The sequence below is a fragment of the Thalassophryne amazonica genome, chromosome 16 (assembly GCF_902500255.1).
Source record: "Thalassophryne amazonica chromosome 16, fThaAma1.1, whole genome shotgun sequence".
Lineage (NCBI taxonomy): Eukaryota > Metazoa > Chordata > Actinopteri > Batrachoidiformes > Batrachoididae > Thalassophryne > Thalassophryne amazonica.
The window spans coordinates 39,446,756-39,464,604 of record NC_047118.1 but is presented as its reverse complement, the minus strand read 5'-3'; the positions used below and the strand labels follow the sequence as shown (position 1 = coordinate 39,464,604).

General features: G+C 40.0%; 1 protein-coding gene and 1 long non-coding RNA gene across 2 annotated transcripts in view; one reads left to right on the top strand and one right to left on the bottom strand.

Annotated features, from left to right (window-relative positions):
* LOC117527330 (meiosis inhibitor protein 1) overlaps nucleotides 1-17,849 on the top strand; it is a 176,069-nt gene that overhangs the window by 135,193 nt on the left and 23,027 nt on the right. The window contains exons 23-27 of the mRNA XM_034189645.1: nucleotides 704-817; nucleotides 1,904-2,014; nucleotides 6,817-6,989; nucleotides 7,320-7,404; nucleotides 13,353-13,537. Coding sequence (XP_034045536.1) covers nucleotides 704-817; nucleotides 1,904-2,014; nucleotides 6,817-6,989; nucleotides 7,320-7,404; nucleotides 13,353-13,537 — 668 coding nt within the window. The remainder of the gene's footprint in view (nucleotides 1-703; nucleotides 818-1,903; nucleotides 2,015-6,816; nucleotides 6,990-7,319; nucleotides 7,405-13,352; nucleotides 13,538-17,849) is intronic.
* The window catches only part of LOC117527333, a 45,462-nt gene that overhangs the window by 23,027 nt on the left and 4,586 nt on the right, over nucleotides 1-17,849 (bottom strand). The gene's annotated exons all lie outside the window — the stretch shown is intronic.

Here is a 17,849-nt window from a genome sequence, read left to right as displayed (position 1 = left end):
CAGGTCAAGTTATATGAACATGAAGGGTTCAGATGCAAACCCCAGTAACTCCAACACCACAAATTTTTAATTGATACCAGCATGCACTTGTTGATTAGGGAACTATCAGTGTGCAAAAATTACATAATTTAAACAAACTATTTTAATTTTATTTATGGAAATCTCTGCATTTTCCAATGCATTTTCCATTAAAGCCCAATTTTAAACTGCATTTTTCTCCATTTAAAAAAGGACTTACTGTGTTTTCCATCTGAACCCTTCATATAGAACTTTAACTGGACATAGTAGATTTAAAGTTCTTTGTGAGTACAACTTAATGTAAGTTTCACCTTTTAAAAGAATTAGTTTTAAGGCAGTGGGTTTCCATATAATTATCCAGTGAATTCAACTAATTCAGGATAAAAGTGTATGATGAATTTGACAACAATAGCATTTCTGATATGATGGCCTCACCACCCCTTATTGGAAAGCCAGACATTCGCAGCTCTCACTACGCATTACAACATATTCCCGCTTTTTAGAAAATATTTTTTAATTACGCTGTTTGTATAATGCCCACTGGAAACATCCTATTCTTTATTTTATCATTTTGCATTGTTTAAAACTAGTCACGGCAGATTGGAATTCAAACAAAGTCAAGGAGTGAGACAAAAAATGTTATGGCACACAGCTCAAGCTCTCTCTCTCTCTCTCTGCTGAACAGTGGATTCTCTCCCTCTTGTGCTGAGGCTGCTCTGTGTGACACAAGCCACTGATCCTCCCTCCTCTTCCTCCTATAGTGAGATGGACGGCGTGCAATTCAAGCTGTTCTACCACGGTGAGGACAAAAAGTGCTGATTTTTTTAGTATGCACACAGTCCATTTTCTGTATTCGCTTACACCAATTAATGGTTATACACACAGACCTCATGCAGTGATAACAAAAGAAAATAAATTTGTATTTTATGTGCATAAATGTTCACACAGTCAGTGTGCTGACAAAATTTCCTGTTAATTAGAAAAGTAGCATTTGTTAAAGTGTTTGGTTTAGAGCAGCATGGTGGATTAGTGGTTAGCACTGTTGACTTTCTTAGTGTACTGTGCATGTTCTCCCCATGTTCAAGTGCGTTCCCTCTGGGAGCTCTGATTTCCACCCACTTCCAAAGACGTGCAGGTTTTGGTGAATTGGTGACTCTAATTTGATTGACAGTAGGTGTGAATGTGTTTATCTGGTGTCCTGTGCAGTGGGTACATCACCTCTCGCCCTGTATGACTGCTGGGATAGGCTCCAGCCCATCCATGACCCTTGATTGGAGTATGTGGGAATAAAAAATTATGATTTTTCTGCCAGGTACGGGTCACGGTGGCAGCAGACCAAGCAGCTCAGTCCACACTTCCCTATCCTCACCCAAATGCTGTAACTTTTTTCTCGAGGCCTTCCCAAGCCACCTAGCAAATATAATGCCTCCAATGCTGGAGGGATGAATAATGTGTTTTGTAAAATGTGTTTTCTGGTTTGTTAAAATTAAATTTGTTAATGTGTTTTGTAAAACGTCCTTGTGCTTTCTGATTTCTCATTGTGTTTTGTACTTCAGGGCCACCCATAATCCCTTTTGATCACCAAGACTAACCAAATACATAGGTGGCTCATTCCATGATAATTGTATTTTTATACATTTGAATTCTTTGCAAAAGCAACAAAAATATGAGAAAATGAGGAATTGTTGTGAGAATTTCACAAAGCAAATGAGGGAACATCGTGACAAACAGGACATTATAGCAGGCATATTCTGTCTCATTTCAGTCTTCTGTCTCAAACATGAACTATTCATCAGTTGTATTTTAAAAACAGCAGTTAAACTGTCAGTAAGAAATGAGCCATCAGATATGAAACTATGTGCATGTGTGTTTGTGTGCGTGTCAGTGAGTACCATTGCAGGAAAGTTGACGTTTGCCAACACAGCCGGCCTGCTGCCTGCCCTCAGCTACCTACACTGTTGCCTGAGTTTGTCTCCTGCACACTGCACAGACAGAGGTGAGACACGATTCCTGTTCCTCTCTGCCTCTTATTTTCTCTATTTCTAAATCTGTTTTAACTGTTTAGTTTTTTAAATTTTAATGTTTTACTCTCTTTTACCTTTGCTTCATTTTCTGTCACACTTCCATCAGTTTTTTTTTTTTTGAGAGAGAGAGAGATGCTGACCTTGATAGGTGTGTAACGCTGAATTTCACAGGAAGTTATAAATATGAAAACTGACATGTACACACACCATGGCACAGTCTTGGAGAATCACTGAGACACAGAACATATAATTAAGCCTGTCAACGCCTAATGCATTTTCAGACTTTTTTCAGCATAGTAGGTTGTGTTACACAGCTAAAACGTCTCAATAATGCACAACCCACACATCCACAGTCTGTCACCACAAGATGCCACACTGTGGTAAAGTATCTCTCTGTGAATCATCATCCGTGTTGACACATTGGGAATTGGGCAATTCTGTAAATGCTGGCCTTGAATATCATAAATAGACGTTAACCATAACAGTTCAAAGTATTCATTCAGTATTCACACTGCTTGTGTGCTGTGGAAACCTTGCAATAAATTCTGTCTATTTTGATTGTGGGTCAGGCTAAAAAAAAAACAAACTTTAACTTGAGGCAAAAGCACATACAGCATCTTGGGTCAGATTGATCCCAGCTCAGACTGCTGGAACGGTCTGTTATCCAGGCTAAACTCTTGGATTAAATGCTGGCAGGCTATTTGTCCTTTTCTTTTCTCAGTATAAGTGTGCCATATACTCAGACTAACCATCTGGGCTTATTTAAGAAAATAAGGTTGCAAGTGTCCTCTGCATGGCCAAGATTCTGGTTTGACAGACTGGTTTGACAGAATCTAAAGCAAATGCAGTTGTTTTACATTATGTATAAAGTTGTGCATTTGTATTCTCCTGTTAACAGTTGGAATAGTGGGAGTTAAAAGGCAAGTGATTAATAGCATTTGCTGTAAATCAACAAAATACAGTGAAAAGCATAGCTGTATGAATCCCTCTTTATGTAGTACTGTTCACAGAAAGCACAGTACCCTGCACATCGCTGTACAGATGCGAAACGTACCTTCCATGCTTTACCAAAGCATAAACATTGAAACTACCACATACAAGCAAACCATCAAATCTTATGTTCGTATGTGGGTTAAATACCATGTGCACTGTGCAGGGTTCTCGTCAGTGCAGTTGAGCATAGGGGGCCGCTATGCTGTGATTTGGATCCCCTGTGATGTGATTTAACCAGCATAGGAGGCTTTACTGTTTTTTGTTTTTTTTTCTTTTTTAAAGGACATGTCGTACATTATTTGATGTCCCAGTTAACAACACAAAGTGGCCCTCAAAATGAAGGAAATAATATTTCAAAAGGTTATAAAAATTAATGTATTCTAAGGCCTAATTTGGGTCACTAGTACAACTGTATATGAAACTAAATCAGATATTTATCAAATATTTGACAATTCATCTATGGTCTGAACACAGACTTTAAAATGAAATGCCTTGTTAAATTTTTTTCTGGCTCTTTGTCATATATAGCTAAGTTTTGAGTACATTTCCCTTGGCTCTGTGTACAGTATATGTAAACGTACAAGGTCTATTAGAAAAGTATCCGACCTTATTATTTTTTTCAAAAACCATATGGATTTGAATCACGTGTGATTACATCAGACATGCTTGAACCCTCGTGGGCATGCAAGAGTTTTTTCACGCCTGTCGGTTACGTCATTCGCCTGTGGGCAGTCTTTCAGTGAGGAGTGGCCCACCCTCTCGTCGATTTTTTCATTGTGTAGGAATGGCTCAGAGACTGCTGCTTTGTTTGATCAGAATTTTTTCACAACTGTAAGGCACAACTGAGTGGACACCATTCGATAAATTCAGCTGGTTTTCGGTAAAAATTTTAACGGCTGATGAGAGATTTTGGTCTGGTAGAGTCGCCGTAAGGATGGCCCACGGCGCCTGATGGCGATCTGCGCTTCGAGGCGGCAGCGTCTCACCGTTTCAAGTTGAAAACTTCCACATTTCAGGCTCTGTTGACCCAGGAGGTCGTCAGAGAACAGAGAACTTTCAGAAGAAGTCGGCATGAGGAGTTTATTTGGACATTCCATTGTTAACGGACATTTTGTAATGAAAGAACGTGCGGGCAGAGTCGCATGTCGGGCCGGACCCAACCGCGGGGGGTCGCGACAGGAAAAACACCTCCGTTGGAAACCTTAACGGGCAAGTTGGAACATGCCCAAGCTGTTAAACAATTTCTCAGTTACTGACTTGTTGAAAGCCATCAAAAGCCGCCTGAATTTTACAAATGGTTTTCAACACGGAGGTGTTTTTCCTGTCGCGGCGGACACAGATTTGCCGAGTCGTCACGGAAACGACTCGGCGAATTTGCGCGCATGTCTTTCATTAAAAAATGTCCTTAAACAGTGGAATGTCCGCATAAAGTCCGCATGCCGGCCTCTTCTGAATCTTCTCTGTTCTCTCACGACGTCCTGGGTGAATTAAGCCTTAAATTAGGATGTTTTCAGGTCGAAACAGGCCGACGACGGCGCCTGGAAGCGCTGCAGGACATCCCGCTCCGTGGGAAGTCCTTACACCGACAGAAACACCCCATAATCTCTCATCAGCCGTTAAACTTTTCACCGAAAACCAGCTTAATTTCTCGAATAGAGTCCACTCAGATATTCCTCACAGGTCCAGAAAAAATTTTGATAAAGCAACGGGTGCCATCTCGAGCAGCGTGTGAAACAAAGGAATTCAGCCGAGAGGGCGGGACCACATCTCACTCAAGGCTTGCCCACAGGGAAATGACGTCACCGACACGCGTGAAAAAACTCACGCATGCGCACGAGGGTTCAAGCATGATTGGTGTAATCGCACGGCATTCAAATCCATATAGTTAAAAAGAAAAATAAAAGGGTCGGTTTATTATCTAATAGACCACGTACACCTTAGGATAGGGGCCGTTCCCTATCAGATATGAGCTATTTAAAAATGAAAATGTTACTACACGGTTCAAGAAAACACGAACAAAGACAAAAAAAAACCATATACAGGCAGAAAATCAGATTTGGGCATCAAGCTCTGTCATGTAAATGTAGCCAAAGAGGGTCTGCCCAACAAAACTTGTAACTTCCTGACACGGACAATTCCATGGCTACATCTGTATTGTATGTTGATTGTTGTGCTGTGTGACATTATTTTTTTCTTCCAGGCCTGTGATTGAGTTGGTTTACACTATCGCTATTCGTTCTGTAAATAGACACACACCATCACCAACAGTATAAAAGTGTTTTTAGTAGTGAGTGTCATGATGGGCGACAGCCCGTCACCAGGATCGGCTGGACCCGCAATACAGACTCCCAGACTAAGCTTAGGTGTGGAGGAAATCATGGTCTTTATTCCAGCATCAGGTTTGGTACACATGTAATCAGTCAGCGTGGCAGAGGTACAAGCAGGGTCAGGCTGAGACGCAGTCATAAACGAGCAGGGTTCAGAGGCATGAGCAAACACCAACATCCGGGATGAGGCAAGAGGCATGGTTGAAGACAACAGAGCAGGATTCGTAACATGGCAAGACAGAAAACAGGACTATGAAGGGTGCTGGAAAGTGTACAAGACAACAATCTGGTGGGGAAGTGAAGGACTGTGGGGTTTAAATATATGTGGACTAATTAGTGAGAAGCGAGGGAGGCAGGTGGTGTAAATGAGGTGTACGTGAGGAACAATCTAGAAGGGGGCGTGGCTTCTGGCTAAAGTGTATGAAAGGGGCAAGAGTGTGAGGAAGGGAGTGCGCAAAGTGGAGTGATGAAATAGACAAAGACATGAGTAGGTGCGAGAGCAGGAGTGAAAAGGAAACACAAAGCAAACAATCAAAGTGAGGAAAAAAAAAACAATGTCAGGTGCAGGGCATGGAGTGAACATAAATAACTGGGCGTGAGAGCAGACCAAAACTGAAAAGCAAAAGCAGAAGACAAACTACATAAAAACTGATCAGAGAATAATAGAAAATAAAACACTAAGACAAAACTAAACTGGGACAGACAGAAATAAACTATAAGTAAAACAAAGACAAAGTGATAACAAAACCTGATATTAAAGTACTACAGATAACAAAAATGAAATAAGCAGATGACTATGATAAACAATGAAAACACAGACTAGCTGAACAAAATAAGAACGGAACTGAAACATGACCAAAGTATAAAAGTAACAAAGAAAGAAAGTGACAAAGCAAAAATAGAACATAGAATAACCAATTCATGAAAATAACAAAAAAACAGCAGAAGGGCAGAAGGGGATGAACTAAATAAAGAGGCAAAATAAGGATTAACACCTGGATCAGGGCCAGGCATGACAGTGAGGAAGAAGGTCAAACTCCTCTTCCAGTTTCATATATCTTTTGTGAGGATTGGCATTTTCATCCCACTCTGAATATTGTTGGTCTGAAACATGTCACTGCTGGGGGCTTTCACCTCCCATGTGTCTGACCAACAGCAGACAAGCAGTATGTCTGATGAATGACACCAAAGACTTTATATTTAAAATATTTGTTGAAATGAAAGGCTACTCTGCACCATAATGTTAATTAAGGTTGAGGTGACAGATTACCATTACGTAAATTTCATTATCAAGATTAACAAGTTTATCATGTTGCAGTGTACTATAGTTCATATGCTGCACAAACTGAATTGCTGTGTATTTACATAATGAGTTTGTGCCTGCAGCACGTCACTTTGCAACCATCAGAATCGACTGCCGTCATTATGCTGATATTCTGCCTTGTCATCTCCAGCTTCTTCCGTGCTGCTTTCCAACAGCGGACTGATGGACCTGCTGCAGACAGTCCTCTCGTCCTCCTCCACGCCAACCCTCTCTCCAACAACATGTTCTTCCTCGGCCCTGTTGTTCTGCTGCCACCTTCTCCTTTCCTCCCTCGTTACCTCTCAGCACATTCATGCCACTCCAGTAAACAGAACAGCTCAGCTTTCATCTTATCACACCTTCAGGATAAGGCTTAACTTAACACATTCATGGCACAGTCAATGGCAAGACACGGAGTGTGTTTTAAAATAGTGTAATTTGTAATGTGTGCAGTGGATTAGACTATGAACCACCAATTGGATTTCATTGATACAAATCACTATTATACCTTTGTGACTGTCTGCTACAAGCTTGCACTGGAGGAATAATTTATTCTTACTTCAGTTATTAGTCATTATTATTGTTAGTCTTGTGATTATTTGTTCTGTCTGTCTTGCTCCCCCTCCCCTCCCCTCCCTTTCTCTATTATTTAAGGTCCATAAGAAAATCAGTTGGAGTCTGGAGAGGGCAGTGCAGTGTCTGGTTCTTCAGAAAAGTAACACAGACAGTCTCTTGCTTGGTAACACATTGCCTTTTTTAATGGTTGGGTTTGTAATAGTTGAAAGCTGTAATTCTTTTAAATACAGATGTATGCAAAAGTTTGGTCACCCCTGATAATTTTCATGATTTTCATTATAAATCATTGGTTGTCTGTATCAGAAATTTCATTTGAATATATCATATAGCAGATGAACACACTGATATTTGAGAAATGAAATGAAGTTTCTAGTATTTACAGAAAGTGTGCAATAATTATTTAAACAAAATTAAGCAGTTGCATAAATTTGGGCACCCTTGTCATTTTATTGATTTGAATACATCTAGCACTAATTATTGGAACAGAAATTGGTTTGGTAAGCTCATTGAACCTTGACCTCCTTACACAGGTGAATCCAATAATGAGAAAGGGTATTTAAGGTGGCCATTTGCAAATGTTTCTCCTCATTGCAACTCTTCTGAGTGGCAACATGGGAGCCTCTAAACAACTCTCAAATGACCTGAAAACAACAACTGTTCAACATCATGGTTTAGGGGAAGGATACAAAAAGCTATCTCTGAGATTTGAGCTGTCAGTTTCCACTGTGAGGAACATAGTGAGGAAATGCAAGACCACAGGCAGATCCCTAGTTGAGGCCCGAAGTGGCAGGCCAAGAAAAATCTCAGATAAGCTGAAGCGAACACGCCACAAACAGAGTTGCTTGAGGTATGCTAAAGCACATTTGGACAAGCCAGCTTCATTTTGGAATAAGGTGCTGTGGACTGATGAAACTAAAATTGAGTTATTTGGACATAACAAGGGGCAGTATGCATGGCTGAAAAAGAACACAGTATTCCAAGAAAAACGCTTGCTAAATACAGTAAAATTTGGATGTGGGTCTATGATGCTCTGGGACTTTGTGGCCAGTGCAGCTACTGGGAATCTTGATAAAGTCGAGGGTCACATGAATTCCAGTCAATATCAATAGATTCTTGAGAAGAATGTTCATGAATCAGTGACAAAGTTGCGGCGGGGCTGGATCTTTCAGCAACACAACGACCATACACACTACTCAAAATCTACTAAGGCATTCATGCAGAGGAACGTGCAACGTTCTGGAATGGCCATCTCAGTCCCCAGACCTAAATATTATTGAAAATCTGTGGTGTGATTTTAAGCAGGCTGCTTGGAAACCAACAAACCTGACTGAACTGTAGATGTTTTGTAAAGAAGAATGGTCCAAAATACCTCAACCAGAATCCAGGCTCTCATTAGCAGCTATAGGAAGTGTTTAGAGGCTGTTATTTCTGCAAAAGGAGGATCTACTAAATTTTGATGTATTTTTTCTGTTGGGGTGCCCAAATTTATTCACCTGCCTAATTTTGTTAAAAGAATTATTGCACACTTTCTGTAAATCCTACAAACTTCATTTCACTTTTCAAATATCACTGTTTGTCTGCTGTATGATATATTTAACTGAAATTGCAGATCCAAACAACCAATGATTTATAAAGGAAAATTATGGAAATCATCAGGGGTGCCAAACTTTTACATATAACTGTATTTAATCATAAAAAGGATTTTCTTTGTCTCCACTATAGGTTTGTTCCATACTATTCAGATAAGTTATTCACAGTTTTATAACACCAATATCAAAATCTTTTGTTTATTCTGGAAATGTAGAATTTTGAACCATGTTGATTTAAAAAAAAAAAAAAATACAAGAAGACACGCAGCAAAACTGAGTTTCCTTGTCTGTCATGTTAAAGAGTTTTAATTATAACAAAAACTGCTAAAACACACACACACACACACACACACACACACACACACACACACAGAAGTAGATAAAATGTGGACAAATTTCACACTAAGGTTTGCTGGATATTTGCTGGACCGGTGAGACAAGTCGCACCGGTGTGCTGTATTGGTTGTCAGTACTAATGATGGTTACAGTTACATTTTTACTTGATTTACCAAAATTAGTTTTTACCTGTTTTTATGGTTTAAACATTTTATTGTAGCTTAATTCGATGTATTTTCCCAGTTGTAAGCCAAAAATTCTGAGTTCCCAGTTTTCTTTGCATGCAGCATGACATTTTAGACCTTGCTTATGTGATTCGTCCTTCATTCATTCTGTAAAAGTGTCATGGAGCAAAGTTACCTGCCCCCCCCCCCCCCACACACACACACCAAAAAAGGGACTTATCAGTAATGTACGTAGCTGTATTTTTGTGACATACAAAAGATACAAAGTCGACCCCTGGGCAGAGAACACGATTTCACAGAAAAAGCTGGTTTATTAAACTGATGTCACTGGTTTCAGTAACAATATACTCTACTATTTTTGTTCATATTTTGTATTTATAATTATTTCTGAAAGTATATATTTTTATTGTAGAAAACTGTAAATATTCTAAATACTTAATGAGTTAATTAATAATCAAGAACTTATTTATATAATGTTGATGGTGGGCGGAGATGTCTTTAATTTAATTAATTTAATTTATTTTATTTATATAGCACCAAATCACAACAAAGCTGCCTCAAGGCGCGTCTCACAAGTAAAGTCTAACCATACCAACCCCCAGAGTAAGCACACAGGTGACAGTGGTAAGGAAAAACTCCCTCTGATGATTTGATGAAGAAACCTCAAGCAGACCAGACTCAAAGGTTTGACCCTCTGCTTGGGCCATGCACTTGACACAATTGACAAAGCAATTTACAAAACGAATATACAGGAAATTTTTCCGATGCACAGGAAGAGAGAGACAGATCGTCTTTTTGAATATTTAAAACAGAAGAAGGGGTAGGACTCAATAAGCATTTCTGCTTCTTCCTGATCCGTCTCCGGCAGATTTCTTTTGTTTCTTTTTTTAATCAATACTATGTGTTGTTTTAGGTGCTTTAAATTCATGTCTATTTCACATTGTGTTTGTTTGCATGAAAATGAATGAATGGATAAATCAGAACTGTATTTATATCAGTGAAAGTGAGAAGGAAGTTTTAACCTGAGCTTAGTCTAACAAGAAACACATGTAAAACACATGTACAGTGACTTCTTGTCAACATTTTATCCACACTTGATGTAACTGAAGCCTGGTTGTGCATTCCTCACTTTCATTATGTTATGTTGGCCACATCCGGCTCTACCACTCAGAGACAGATCGTCCTTGTAGCTTCCGTGTCTGTCTGTCAGATAGATATGTGGGCTGCTCGTGATTTATAGGCTCCTTTCTTCCCATCTCTTGCTCTCTTTCCTTTCATTCCTTTACTCACACAGTTTCCTCTTCGTCTCTCTCTCTTTTTTTATCTCAGATGTGTCTCCCTTTGTCTACCTCTTTTTCCATCTGTCTTGTTTTCTCTTATCTCTGTGTGTCCTCTCCTCTATCCTTTCTTCTCTAAGTATTTGGCATCCTCCTTCCCCAGAGTACTCTGGTCTCCTGTGTACCTGGCATAAGCACATTTGAAACAACTGGCAGTCTTCAGGATGGTCCTTCTCTGGTTTTAGCCATCTTTTTCCATCATCTCACTTTATCTCTTCGTTAATGTGGTCTGCCAACTTGCTGACCCATCCGTAATCCTGGCTGCACTGATTTCATCTAAAGCGTTCTTTCTGGAGGTTCTTTCAAATTAAGGGGGTAGTGTCCAAAAATGCCTCCATGAAAAATGGTTGCCAGACCAAATATTTGATGTTCAAATGTCAATAAAATAAATTAATTTTGCTTTCACTATCTAAGGGCCCTGTCACACTTAGCAACAATCAGGCCGACCCAGGTGGAATATGAAAAAAGAAAAAGAAAATTTGTGCTCCATCTGGGAGGGAATAAGGATTGCGGAAAACAGCCGTCTGGCTACATAGACTGCACCTCGACCTGCCCCGAATGATTCGCGCACACATGGTACACATTAAGCCTCTGAATGCAGTACAAATGTATGTGGACCACATTAGGATTACATAGACAGCTGTCAGAATGCTGTGAGATTATGATGAATGAACTTACATTGACGTACGTGTGAGGTCCAATTGTGGATGGAGGAAATATATTCCAGCAGTACTCGCGCGCTACTCGTGGTGCCTTCAGGCACAGTCGGGACATTCAGCGCATGGCGGATCATGTTGAACTGCCCCACGAATGTGATCAGCTTGCTTCGAATGCCGTTTTCATGCCATATGAATATTTAGATTGCATTCAGACTGCGGTCAGACTGTACTCCGACTGCCAATCGATATATTTCCACCTCAACTGCACCTCGACTGTTTTGCACGTGCAAAACATTCGGGACGGCCACAGGAAGTTGGCCGACTGTTTAGGTTACTCTTAGACTGCTGTCCGACGTCCTCAAAAGCACCTCAACACTTCCCAAATGTGGGTCGAATTTTCATTCAGGCAGCATTCGGCCTCAAGTGTGACGGGGGTATAATCATTTCCAAAATTACACTCTTTAAACACAGTGAAAACAAATTTCGATGACATAATGTAAATTTAATCAACATAATGGAATGCATAAATATGGACACCCTTTACACCAAAATCATCACTTTTACATTAATTCATTACTGGCTACATGAACATTTGCGCCTTGCTGAGTACGTCTTGGATTTAATTTCCATTAATCATCCGTCCATTATTTTTAAGGGTGCGGGCTGTAGTTGGGGGAGGGTATTCCAGCAGTCACTGGGTGAAAGACAGCGTATACCCGACACAGGCCACCATTCTGTTGCGAAGCCAACACACATAAACAGACAAATCCCTTCACACTCTTACTTACATCTCTGGTGACTTTTGGGAGTCATCAATTCACCTAACATATCTGTCCTTGGAAGGAAGCTGGAGTACCCCCAGCGAACCCACAGAAACACATGGAGAATGTTCAAACTCCACACAAAAGGACCAGGTCGGAAGTGAACCTGGAACCTTCTCACTGTAACGCAACAGTGTGAACCACTAACCCTCTCTGTTGGTCCTGCATCATACATTCAGTCATTTTCTGTGCCCACTTACTCCAGTCAAAGGTCACGGGGGGCTGGAGCCTATCCCAGCAATCATAAGGTGAGAGGTGGGGTACACCCTGGACAGGATGCTAGTCTAGCACAGAGGTATGCCTGCATCAATCATTAAGAAATGCAAACAGTGTGGTAAAGCAACACACCCGTGGCAACTCTGAAAGAGTTATAGATGTCTGGGGCTGTGATTAGAGAGACTGCATCATGCAACCTTTGCCTATTGCACCAGCAGTCACAGCTTCATGGTAAAGTTTAACAAAGAAGGATTTTCATACAAGATAACCAATCAAACCTAAACCCCCTGTCACACATAGCAAGAATGTGCAGGAACCATGCCCGACACGTCAAATATTGCCATAATCTGACGCAGTCGGGAGGAAAAGAGGCATGGTCAGCCGTGTCAGAACACATCCGGATCATTGAGGTTCCCTCATACGTGCTCAAATTGTTTTCGGGTCCTGTTCATGCCACCTTCAGAATATGTAAATTGCGGTCAGATGGCGCTCAGACCGCCATTGGATAGGTGTCCCATCTCAATGGCGCCCGGAGAGTTTTGAACATGTGCATCATACTTGGGGCCGCTGGCCAATTTTGACCAACTATGTGGACTCACAGATGGCTCTCAGGGCGTTTTGGAACTGAAACCCAACACTTTTCGGTTGTGTGCTGATTCGTCATTGTGACGCCATTCTGCGTGATTCTGGCTATGTGTGACAGGGGTATAAGCTTGAATTTCCCATGTGTCTTCACTGAACTTTCATGTTTTTTTTTTTTTTACAGCTGTTCCTCATGACCATTTTATTATTGTTTTGTAATTAGGCCCTGACAGTCTTATCATCAGTTGCCTTCAATTTCTTCTGCTGCCTGCTTCAATCATTTGTTGGATGTCACCCCCTCCTACTCCTTATTCTTCCCTGTGCTTACTGATTTTTCTGTGCTTATTTGACATTCACCAGTCTACCTTTCTCCTGTCTCTTTCCAGTCAGCTCTCTCAGGTTGCTGCAGGCTCTGCTTGATGTTGACCTGGTGTCAGAAATGGTGTGTGTGAGTACTGGTCCTGACTTGGTTGGGCCCAGACCCTTGGGGCTCACAGACGGGGCTTTGTACCCACTTGGCTCCAAAGGGGCCCAAAGCCTCACAACTGCTCTCACTGGATGCCTTTTACAGGTTGGAGTATTTCTTTTCTTTTGTATTTTTTACAGTACATCCAAAAAGTATTCACAGCGCCTCACTTTTCAACATAGTTTTTATGTTACAGCCTTATTCGAAAATTGGGCAAAACTGCCAAAAGATAGGCGCATCAAGCTTGTGGCATCATGTTCAAGAAGAATTGAGGCTGTAATTGCTGCCAAAACTGCATAAACAAAGCTTTGAGAAAACGGTGTAAATACATGTTATTACATGTATTTACACATTATTGTACATGTTATTTCTTAGCTTTTTATTTTTAATAAGTTTGTAAAAATAAAATTAAAAAAACTTTTCATGTTATTATTGTGGCGTGTTGTGAGTAGAATTTTGGAGGGAAAATTTAATTTACTCCATTTTGGAATAAAGCTATGACATAACTAAATGTGGAAAAAGTGAAGCACTGTGAATACTTTCTTGATACACTGTATTTTGAGAAATCAGGTGCAAGTGTATATGTTTGCAAAACTGTGGATGGTGTTTGTCGTACATTGCCAGTCTAACCATCTAATGTTCATATATACATACAGAATGTAAGTTTTTTTCCACCCAACTGTTTCCAACAGTTGAGAGCAATATGTCTCTGTGTGTGTTTTGTAGCAGATGTACACTTTGGACAGAAACTTTGAGGTAGACTCGCAGGACAATAAATTAACAGAAAATAGTTTTTTTTTTTTTTTTTTTTCATGTTTAACAACAGTTATATAGTCAGGGAGAAAATAGTGGAACAGAATGCTGAATTGTTGTGATTGTGAAATTGATGACAGTCCAATGCAGATTTCCCTCAAAAGATGAATTTTAGTGTGCTGTATAAAATACCACCCAACTCCACAGAGACTTAACTGTGCCATCCACCTGTTAAAATAATGCTATTTTCACTTGTGTCTGCATCTTCTCAGTTCTCTAGTTGTTCTGTCATACTCCCGTCAAAGGATTTGTTTCCTCATAGTTGTGCAGAAAGGAAGGTAGTGAAGCATTTGTTGTGGTTAATGCTTTAGTGATTCTTCTGTGTGCATGTACATGGGCATGTGTGCATGTAACACAAGGTTTGTGTAGAAAATGAGCTTTCAATTGATTTAGTGGTTAGCAAACCATTGCAGGTCGGAGGCTCCCAGGTGTTATTACATGAATATAGTGTATTGATGTTTGTTTGTTATTACAGAAAAGGCAAGCTGGTGTTCCTGCAGCTTGCATTTGTCATTAAATAGGCAATCCATTAAAGATCACCATGTTATCATTTAAGAAGTTATTAGACAGAGGCACTGGTGTTATAGAGCTGGTATATACACTCAACAAAAATATAAACGCAACACTTTTGGTTTTGCTCCCATTTTGTATGAGATGAACTCAAAGATCTAAAACTTTTTCCACATATACAATATCACCATTTCTCTCAAATATTGTTCACAAACCAGTCTAAATCTGTGACAGTGAGCACATCTCCTTTGCTGAGATAATCCATCCCACCTCACAGGTGTGCCATATCAAGATGCTGATTAGACACCATGATTAGTGCACAGGTGTGCCTTAGACTGCCCACAATAAAAGGCCACTCTGAAAGGTGCAGTTTTATCACGCAGCACAATGCCACAGATGTCGCAAGATTTGAGGGAGCGTGCAATTGGCACGCTGACAGCAGGAATGTCAACCAGAGCTGTTGCTCGTGTATTGAATGTTCATTTCTCTACCATAAGCCGTCTCCAAAGGCGTTTCAGAGAATTTGGCAGTACATCCAACCAGCCTCACAACCGCAGACCACGTGTAACCACACCAGCCCAGGACCTCCACATCCAGCAAGTTCACCTCCAAGATTGTCTGAGACCAGCCACTCGGACAGCTGCTGGAACAATCGGTTTGCATAACCAAAGAATTTCTGCACAAACTGTCAGAAACTGTCTCAGGGAAGCTCATCTGCATGCTCGTCATCCTCATCTGGGTCTCGACCTGACTCCAGTTCGTCGTTGTAACCGATTTGAGTGGGCAAATGCTCACATTCGCTGCCGTTTGGTACGTTGGAGAGGTGTTCTCTTCACGGATGATGCGAAGGAGATGTGTTGCACTGCGTGAGGCAAATGGTGGTCACACCAGATACTGACTGGTTCCCCCCCCCAAGTAAAACAAAACTGCACCTTTCAGAGTGGCCTTTTATTGTGGGCAGTCTAAGGCACACCTGTGCACTAATCATGGTGTCTAATCAGCATCTTGATATGGCACACCTGTGAGGTGGGATGGATTATCTCAGCAAAGGAGAAGTGCTCACTATCACAGATTTAGACTGGTTTGTGAACAATATTTGAGGGAAATGGTAATATTGTGTATGTGGAAAAAGTTTCAGATCTTTGAGTTAATCTCATGCAAAATGGGAGCAAAACCAAAAGTGTTGCGTTTATATTTTGTTGAGTATATATATACACACACACACACACACACACATAGTGTATACTCTTAAAAAAAATTGGTTTGCTGTATACCTACCTTAAAAAAATAGTCAGAAATGTTCATCATTCAGAGCAGAATATGGAGGTTTACAGCATGCGCCACTTCCTCTGTGGGATTCTTTTCCTCCCTGATTAGTGGTCTATAATACCCCACCCCACCCCACCCACTTCCTCCTATTTCATCTGGAGAGAACAATGCCCTTAATTACAGTAAATAAATGTAGTTAATTTCAGCTTTGTTCAGCAAAGTAGCTGAACTTTGTGAATTAGTTTGCTGGTATTGGAATGTTCAACTGTTGAACAAAGTTGTTTTGTATCATGCCTGTGTAACTTGGGTCATTGCTTAGTTTTTGCCAGAGGTTGTATTTATACAGGTTGAACTTTGTAGCACCAGCTTTCCTTCATCAATATTATAATAGCCAAGTGGCCTCTGTGTGCGTGTGTGCGCATGTGTATGGCTTCGAAAATGGCAAAACTGGGAAGAGCTGACATTTGCCATTTGGTATGTTATGTATTTTGGGTCAAGGATGAATGCTGTAAAAATGAAAAGTTGATAGGACAAATATTTTTTTGAGAAATTTGCAATTTTTGCTAAGCAGTAAACAATGGACGTTGTGCTGCAATGCACCATGGGAGTTTGGGGTGTTGAGATTTTAAATGTTGTTATTGTGGTTCATGTTAGTTTAACAGTATTGTTAGTGTGACTAATTTATTGTGTTTTTGTAGTTCAATTGGATTACTCAGTTTAGTTACGTGTTATGTTGCTGTTATCATGAGTGACTTAAGTGTCATGTTGGTACCATGAGTGAAATGTGTATTGCTTTTAATGTCTTCTGCCACTGTCTGTTTGTCAAATTAAAAGCACCTGTTTACAGCAGATTGCAGAAAAGATAAAAAGCTGTGCATGCGTGCAATTTTGATCACGCACAAACTGTGGAGAGCTGCCATTTGGTGTGCTTATGTATTTTGGGTCAAGGATGAATGGCGCAATACTGAACGTTGATAGGATTAATATTTTTAGAGAAGCTAGCTAACAACTCTGAACAGTGGACATTGATATTTACATTCTAGACACACACTCCAATCCAGCAGGAAGCAGTAAATAATTTCTATATTAAAAACGTGAATACATGTCTGTGTGCATGATTTTATTTAATAAGTTCAAAGTACATAATATAATTGTAAATATGTTACAAATACATGGATGGCACAAGAAAGTGAAAACACTTATTTCCATTGTGGTCCATTTAAAAATAAAATTTCCATTGTGGTCCACTTAAAAATAAAATGATAGAATAGAACTAAATATTAAATAATAATAATAATAACAATAATAATAATAGTGTATATGAAATCAAGAAACTAAACAATTTATAAATACATTAAGACAGAAAATTTACATTTAAAAATTACATAATTAAGAGGAAATAAAAGGGTTGAGCTCTTCTTCAAAAAACTGTTATGGTTTAAACTTCTAAACGCATTGTGGACTCAAACCCTATTCCAACTCATTATAGAAACTTTGCACATTTTATTACCACTTTTGAAAAATATCAGCTACCTATTTTATAAACACTACCCAATCTAGAACCTGTGAAACCCAACGGGCAACACGCTAGTTTTATTTAATGTATAATTATTCAGAATACACTTTACATCCATCCATCCATTGTCTATGCCCACTTACTCCAATTAAGGGTCACGGGCATGCTGGAGCCTATCCCAGCAATCATAGGGCGTGAGGCAGGGTACACCCTGGCCAGGACGCCAATCTGTCGAATGCACTTTCCAGACATCTTAAATTTTTTCAGCCCTAAACTGTAATGTGTACTCACGCTTTGGATAAAATTGAC